Genomic DNA, 9,252 nt, shown 5'->3' on the forward strand with positions numbered 1-9,252 from the left:
AGAATAATTGTTTTAAATGACAGTAAGTCGTATCCGCCTGTGAGCTGTTTTATATTACAGAAAACTTGAAGTACATTTTAATATAATTATAAAGTTCGTTGTAGATTTCATTGTAAAAGTCTTCGCATCTTAATGTAGATTGTTAATGTTTACTGTAGATGATTCATATCCTAATGGAGAAATTTGTACAAGATTTGTTTTTGTCTCATTGTAGAATTGTAATCTTATTGTAGAATTGTAATCTTATTGTCAGTCAATTGTAGATTTTGTTGTAAAAATCTACATATCGATAATTGTAGATTGGTAGGATTTGTTGCAGATTTTTTTATATCTCATAATTGTAGAATTGTTTATTTTATTATAAAAGTTCATTGTAGATTTTGTTGTAAAATTTTTTTACATCTATACATAAGTAAGATTTATTGTAGAATTTTAAATTTATTTTAAAAGTTCTATTGTAGAATTCATACAAATTAAGGTTTAGCCATGTCATAGCATTAAAGATATCACCAAAAATGTCAAAAATTAACTTCTACATTATTAACAGTATTTGGCAAGTAAATATCGTGAGTATTTTAACTAATAAAGAGATGGTCGTTATATACGTTCATGTCATACACTTTTAGGCTGTGGAAATGGTATTTGATATATAAAATGGTCATCCTTCAAAACGAATTTTAATTTATTGAAACTGTAACAATTTTTAAGAATAATTGTTAACTATTCAAAGAGTTATCTTAGAAATTTTACTATGATATTTTAGACAAAGATCGATTTGATTGATGAGGTCAAATACCTGTTGTGCAACGTATTTACAGTCAACACCTGAATTCTAGTCAAACTCCCATAAATTAAACATGAAATAAGTACAGTATGATTATTTGAAAGAAAATGAATTTTAGACAGTACATTAACTATACATGATTAATAAAACTGGGCGATATTTTTATAATAAATATATAATACAATGTATTGTCAATACAAGATGTTACCCTGTTAGGTGACAAGAACAAGTAAATTCTACAATTCACAAACATTGATGCATTCAATTGTAGTTTTTGTGTGTTTATTCTGAACCGAGCAAGATGTCACCACATATCTTTAATATGTAAATAAGGTTTTAGGTCATCATGCGCAGCCGACATCCCTTGATTCTTTTGATATCATTTCAGATATAAAAACGCAATCTTTTTTAATTCACAGATGAAATAATTATCTATATTTTTTCCAAAATCTATGATTTGAGTCATACGTTCAGACATTCTGGAAGCATATTTGCATTAAAAAGGATACTCAACAAAAAACAACATGTTACCGTTTTGGCTGGATTATTATTGAACAATACTGTGCATGGATATTTTCAGCCTTGACTTGCGATGACGCATTGACTGAATAGAAATTATACCAAGATTACTGATTTTTATCCGGGTTGATTGAGTACAATTCAATTCAACAAGGTGTCGTAAGAAATATTCACAGATATCTAAAATAGGAATTTAGGATTAATCAATATTTAGTAAAATTTAGTGGATAGAAAACGAACCATTGGCATTATCCAGACAATCCTTTTGTATAAAAATACTATGCACTAAAGTGTTTTGATGAATGATTGGGGTGTGCTCCTCTTAAATTGCAAAAAGACCATGAAGGTCGTCTTGCTATTTTGGATTTTAAAAGATGGCTGGCCATATCAACAAATTCATTGTATTTTTTAATTGGAATATGTCGAGTTTTCAATCTTGGTATTTTTTGACAAATTGTCGCAAAACTTAAACTGTAATTGCTATTTACCATTTCATCAACCAATCTAAATTGACTTCAAGGTAATCATATGCTAATATCTGGATGACTAGGCCTACTGGTTTAATCTCAGCTATTTTATCTGCCCATATTTGGCACTGTCTGTTTCACAAAATTTGACCAAGCCCTGATCCCTTTGTAATATACCTGAATAGGATCGAGATATGGGTCAAAATCAAGTTAATTAGTTCATTACCAGCTAACTATGTTTGTAATCTCTTAATATAATAATAATAATAATAATAATAATAATTTATTTATTTAAGTGTTACCGTCCATATATACAGAGAATAACAACAATAAAATAATTACAGCATTATAAAATGGACGCCAGCCGGCTTCGACTTATGAGACACCTTAGAATTATATCATATAACTACATTCAATGAGACAGGTAAAACACAAATATACAAGTAAAATAAACATTATGATAAATAAAAAGGGTTAAGGGTATCACAGTCTGTTTTCTACGTTCAAACATTTTAAAAATACATGCGGCAAAATATGGTAAAATTCGTTCGTTTGTCATTAAAAAACACAATTTATTTACATTATTATAAAATAAAAAATCTGGATTAATAAAACAGGCTTCGGCACATAAAACATTTCTTATATCAGTGTATAATTTACAGTTAAAAATAAAATGCTCCTCATTTTCAATTTCCCCATTATCACATAAAAGACACTTCCTTAAGCAGAGAGGTTCGGGGGGGGTCTAACAAATCTTCCAGTTTCAATTCTCAAAGGGAGTGAACCCGCTCTAAGTTTGGACAACACGCGTCTGTGAGCTCTATTTTTAATAATTTTGACATACGGTTCTGTTCCGAATTCAGTTTTGTACATGCGGTATGACCGGAGTTTTTTTCCATTAACATGTGTGCGGTCATTCCATACATCCCTTGACCACTGACCCACTTCCCTTTCCCATAGACTATCCCACACATCATCAATACATACAGTGTCACTTTGATCATTTAATACATGTAGTTCTCGACCGATACTTAATACTCGGTCATCCCAGGAGGACTTACGTCTACTGGCCCATTTATGTACAGTTTTACAAAGAATATTATCGTTGAGTTTAAGTCTATTCCAATATCTAAACAATTCAATCTTAACTAAATTATCACCCTTCAGCCATCCCATGTCCCCCATTGCTGCCAAATTACTACTTCTTTTGCTCAAACCAAGGAAGAATTCGCATGCGTTACTATGCAGCGCATTAATACAGTTATGTGTATTAATACCCCAAATACCGGATGCATAAGTAAATACAGGCCTGACAAGCGAGTCATATAATTTTGTGTAAACATCGTAGCTAAATCCACCAAACTGTATCGATTTAGTTTTAATCACAGCCAAAGCCCTATTAGCCGATTTTGATAACTCTTTAGCGCTGTATGAATAGTCACAGAATTCGTTCACCCACAGGCCTAGGTATTTATATGCATCTGCGTATTTAACATTTAATTCACCACTATGGAACTTAAAGTTACTTCTAACTATACCAGGGTTTCTAAAATGTACAATTTTTGTTTTAGACTCATTCACGACTAACCTCCATTTATTACACCAATTATTCAATAGAATTTGTAATTTTTTGTTCATCTGGGGCCAGAAGAACAATATCGTCAGCATATAGCAATACCGAAATTAATGTGCCATCAATATCAATTCCACAGTTAGCTTCATTTAGATCTTTAACTAGATCGTTAACATATATTGAAAATAATGTTGGTGACAATATATACACAACCCTGTTTAACCCCTTGAGTAACTGGGAACCACTCAGTTAATGTACTATTTACCTTAACAGAGCATGAAACGTTATTGTACAAAGACGAGATACTATGCAAAAATCTACCACTCACACCTATAGAGTTCAGTTTAAACATCAAACAGTCCCTGTTTAAAGTGTCAAAGGCTTTTTTTACGTCCACAAAACAGGCAAAAGTTTGCTGTTTGGATGACTTCCTGTTTCTAATAATATTGTTCAATATATAAAGATGGTCAATACAGTTTTTGCCTTTACGAAATCCATTTTGTTCTTGTGCTAAAGTTCCCTTAACTTCCAGCCATTCTGACAGTCTTGAGTTAAGTATAGTTGCATACACTTTACACGGGACTGATAAAAGGGTAATTCCTCTATACGACAGGGGGTCCCATTTGTTACCACCGTCAGTCTTGGGGATAGGTGTGATAATACCTTTTAACCACATTTTAGGAACTTCTCCGGTTTGGAAACATAAGTTTATGATCTTATATAGCAGTTTTACACAAGTATCGTTACGTATACACTCACTAATGATAGAGTCAATTCTGGCTGCTTTCCCTAACTTAGTCTTGTACACTGACTTGCGCACTTCCTCTTCAGTTATATCGCGGTTTAGTGAATCACAGTTTACACTCGGGAATGTGTGACTTCCGGTTTTGATAAAATCTAAATGTATGTCATCGAATTCACTACTTAAGGGCTTGTTCAATAAATTATGAAAGTCATGTTTCCAACGCTGTAATACATCTCCCGGGTCACTCGAGAATCCATTGTCCGTTTCTACTTTCATTGGTATTGAACTTTTCCGGTCATTAGCGATTCCAATTTTTCCAAATTGTTTCCAAAAATCTTGTTTATTGGCTGATTCGTAAAGGTTCAGTAATCGATCCTGTTCATGTGATTGATGCAGTCTCTTAAACCTACGGTTTGTTTTATCAAAAATGTCTCTTACCTCACAGAATTCCTTGCGCAGTTTTCTTTTAGAACAGTGTTCGTTACACTTGATCCAAGCCTTTTCCTTGTCACAGACTGATTTCCATAGTTTTGAAAGTTCGTCATTCCAGTGAGGTTTGTGTAAGCTTTTCCTCTTTCTTGATGAACACGATGATGTCTTTAGTTGTGGCACTCGTTGCTTCAGTTCAATTTTGATAATGATAATATCTACAAAACTGGAATAAGCTTCACATATATTTCGATTGTCAGAAAGCTCTTTTTCTAGTCCAATAATTTTTTCTTCTACACCGCTAATATTTGTAAGAAAGTCTCTTGGTATTTTACGAGTGTCATATCGTATAGTTTTATTCAGCACTGGAAAATGATCTGCATTCGAGGTGGCGTTTTGTACATCAATTGTCCGGATTATAGGTCCATGGTCAGGAACCGACTTTTCAAATATACAAACTACCAATTATAACATACTTTTTTTGCACGTGCCATCACAGACTCCATTCAGTATGACTACAAAACGAGGCCCATCTGTGTTATAGATTCATTCTCTTTACTTCTATCTTCAATACTTATTTCAACATTTCCTTTCAGTACTTCTTTATTTGCACAGTACTTTGCATAATCATTCGCGTTCTTTGATCCCGTCCAGTCTTTTTTCAGTACTTACCACTTCATTCAAGTCACTATTCACTTCACTATTTTCTTCAATACATACCTCAACAATCACTTTACTTCTTTCTTCAGTACTTACTTCAACATGGGCTTCTTTGATGTCTTCCCGTCTTTCTTCGGCACTTACTGCATCAGTCAATTCACTATTTACTATTCACTATTATTTCCCTTTAGAACTTACCTCAGCATTTATTTCACGTTTTTCTTCAATACTTACATCACCATTCCCTTCTCATCATTCACGTCACTTCTTTCTTCAGTACTTACCTAACCATTCTCTCCTTTGCTGTCTTCAGTTCTTTCTTCAAAACGTGTTTCACTACTCCATTACTCTCAATCACTTCATTATTGACTTCAATTTATCAACTAATAAAAATTTACGTTGTAACTATGCTTTTTGAAATTAAGTTTCACATAAGCATGTAAAACAAGTAAACCAACCGAAGTAAGATTTCTGAAATTCAGAATGCCGATCATGCATATTTTCGGTGTTTTGGGAAATTTCACATCTTTATGTTATCAAAGCTCAAGAAAAATTCATATTATTTTATTTTCATTAACATGTCAATCTGAGTATACCAGCATATTTTATCAAATAACATCACTATCTATATACCAGTATAATTATTCTATATTATACATGAAGAATTTCATAGAAAATTACAATACATCATCTTACGAAACACAACAGACGGTTTTGACACAAATTGCTATAATATATTGTCTACAATTGTATGTAAGCCCCGTTTGTGACTTTTACTTACATTTGCATATTTGACATTTGACAGGAGGTATTGTACTTGAGAGCTTGGAGATTATTTGTTACTTGAATACAAAATCAATCATTAACTTGGTCCAATTTATAATCCTTCTCTAATTGTAACAATTCGGGTCTTTTAACCTGACATTCAACGTTTGAATGCTGTGTAAAACAATGAACACGATTCAGCGTTATTAACACGCATGTTTTAAAGTATGTATATAAGTTATGTCTAAATGTAATGATAAACGATATTTTTTAGCTGCTATATCTTCTTACTCTATATTGACGAGAATAGTATCTTCTTCACAAGAAAAGCTGAATTCTTTTATAGTATATTATTGTAGTTCTTAATAGCACCATGCCTCAATTAAAGCTGGTCATATCTTTATTATTATTTTTTTACTATAACAATATTATGTGCATCAAATTCATTCTTGTACTAAAATAGAGGGAAACATTTCCAAAAGTCCCTAATGATAATAAAGGATTTGATGTCTCATTCATTAACTAATAACAGCAGGTTATCAATGTCTCAGGTGTTCCTATCTAATACTAACAGAGATTTAGCTTTTAATACATTCTATAACTTAACAACTACCACAACATGGGGTAGCCATGGCCATACAAGCATCTAATACACGTTAAAGATAATACACCGAGTGGACAAAGCCATATAAAATACGTTGACATTTGATTGCTAAAGGGATTTCATTTTAATTCGAGAATAACAGACATTTGTCTATTAAGTATTTCATAATTATTCGCAGGAATTTAAGGTACATTACAAGAGTACAATTTTATAGTACGTATTATATACATATTTATACTACTGTTTTGTTACACATAACTTTTATCAATGATGTTTATTTATGTATATTGGAATTTCAGCTTCAAAATAGTAATGCTTAAATATACCCAATCGGATTCAAAAGCGAAACAGAGGTGTAACACAGAAACGCTATACATTGTACAAGATAGAAGAAGAGACGTACAAAATGAAGGTAAATACGCAATATAAAAGTAACATAGCCTACCAAAGGGAACCACTCGGTCTAATAAAAATTTGGCCAAACTTTTGTTCAACAAAAGATGTATTGTGAGAAGCAATAGACACTGAATTCACTTTTTGTTCGAGTCACAAAATCCCAGCGTTGAAGAGGCCAGAAATTTGAATGGCTGGCGTTGTTATCAAACAGGCTGTCTTTAGACTCTGTGGTGGCTATATGAAATATTAGAGCTAAATCTAAATTTTATTATACCTTATTATATATATATTTTATTATTTTCATGCAAAATGAAAATAAAACGGATAAAGATATGTAACACAGAAACGATATATCAGATACTGTGGAAAAAAGAATAAGCAAAAATAAAAGGAAACAGTCGACAAAGGATGTTGACTAACGCAGACAGCTATATAGAATATCAAAGCTTATCAACTTGATGAAATATGAAAGTATGAAATGTATATTGAGTGTCCAAGATTATGTAAAAGTAAAAAATTCCATAATAATAAGATGAAGAATATTTAATTATGATTAAATTGTTAATTAATGAGAATTTACCGTTACAATGCTTACTTTATTATGATAAATCTTCTCATATTACATGTCATAACTACAGGATTGCTGGAGAGAAGCCATAAGTTAGAATAAATTGCTCATATTGTCTGGAGAAACAGGAAATCTGATAGGATTGAAGAATCTCTTCAACTGTTGGCAAGTTTCAATATATCCACTAGTTTGTAAGTGAATTGGAACTTACTGTCAGAGAGATATCATAGTAATGCCTACAATCAATATAACTATTGTTTAGTTCAACATGTCAACCTTGTGGACCGTAATATGTTTCGCTAGTAACTCTATTTTTCTATTAATTCCTTATAAATGTATAAAAGATATCTTGATTTCTCCTGACGCGAACGTTGAACCTTACGTAAATCTGGGAATATATCTAGATTCCTGTGAATCTGTAGAGTTTAGATATTAATGTTACAATCAGATAAATTCAGAATAAAGAGTTTTAAACATGTACTCATCAAAATAATTACATGTAACAAATTAGAATACACATTTGGCGATGTGACACTAAACGCATAAGTGAATATGGAAAATATTGTTCCTATATTTATATAATTGAGATAGCACGTAGAAAAAACCTCTGACAGTGTTAGAATTTGGAACGGGACAAGAAGGTAGCAGCGCCATTTTGGTATGAACATGCTTGTTTGGGAGATTTATTGTCTTTGCAGATGATTTGGCTTGCTATTCTATATGGCTGCCATTCACTATCGTAGTAATTACAACTTCATTGAAGTTGTCAGAAGGACTCGACTGTATTTTACAATATGAGTTCATAGTCATGTTACGTTATCAGTAAAGAGTAAAGTAAATAATTCCATCTGTAGATATATTAGAGTCTAGTTTCAATCATTGGTTATCTCTCCTGCTATTTTAAGTAATCTCCAGTGATATTAAAATACCGACATATGTTATAATGGAACTAATCGTGAATATTGTTATGTTTTTCTCGCTGTTCCATTAGATTTATACCAGTTCTTGACATTTTAGCTTTTCACATTGGTAGGTCATCATTAGTTTGTTGAACATGTGTGGCAAAAATGAACCTTTATGCTTCAGAAGGTTATGCTTTAGGTTTTGTCTATTTATTATTTCTGTTTATTCCAGTATTTGCAAGGTTGACAATATGTTATACCAAATAAACGCTATTAGTTATGTGGACTCTCTGATAGAGGTGTGTTCCGGAATGCTCTTCTTGGCCAGTGACACTCAACACAGTAGCTATTAAAGTAAATGCCAAAAAGGACCTTGAGTTTGAAGCTAATTGGATATTGACCCCGGGAACAATCTTGTCCACCAGTAGAGTCATTTGATATTGATGTGTAATATATATACATATTCCTTACAATTATATACGAGCCTCTAAAGTCTCGTGATCACTTCACATGCATTGGCCAACTTGATTACGGCCAATGGTCATTAGACATCAATATACGGATTCTACTTCAAATAACTGGCAATATCGTAATATCTTGAAGTTTTTGGCAAATTGTATCTTTAGCGCTCTTACTCTTCGATCATTAATTTTGAAAACCTGTGGCTGAAGTGAAGTGTTGTTGATGCTCATATTATTTGATGTACAACAAATATTCAACAAAGATATTTCAATCGAAATTAATATAAAAATTCTTCAACTAATTGAGAATAAAATAAAATTATGGCTTGTTTGTTTAATTGAGAATATTATCAGATATTGTAAGTTTCAAGTGAAATAA

At 31.9% G+C, this 9,252-nt stretch overlaps 1 protein-coding gene across 1 annotated transcript; it reads right to left on the bottom strand.

Moving 5' to 3' along the window:
- Positions 1 to 1,331: 1,331 nt before the first annotated feature.
- Positions 1,332 to 8,164, bottom strand: LOTGIDRAFT_156854 (hypothetical protein; the record flags this gene model as incomplete). The annotated part of the gene is made up of 5 exons (XM_009048121.1): positions 1,332 to 1,483; positions 2,712 to 2,980; positions 4,156 to 4,958; positions 5,190 to 5,320; positions 8,116 to 8,164. The coding sequence occupies 5 exons, from the start codon at positions 8,162 to 8,164 to the stop codon at positions 1,332 to 1,334; spliced, it is 1,404 nt and encodes a 467-aa protein (XP_009046369.1).
- Between the last annotated feature and the right edge of the window lie 1,088 nt (positions 8,165 to 9,252).

Source organism: Lottia gigantea (genome assembly GCF_000327385.1).
Source record: "Lottia gigantea unplaced genomic scaffold LOTGIsca_12, whole genome shotgun sequence".
Lineage (NCBI taxonomy): Eukaryota > Metazoa > Mollusca > Gastropoda > Lottiidae > Lottia > Lottia gigantea.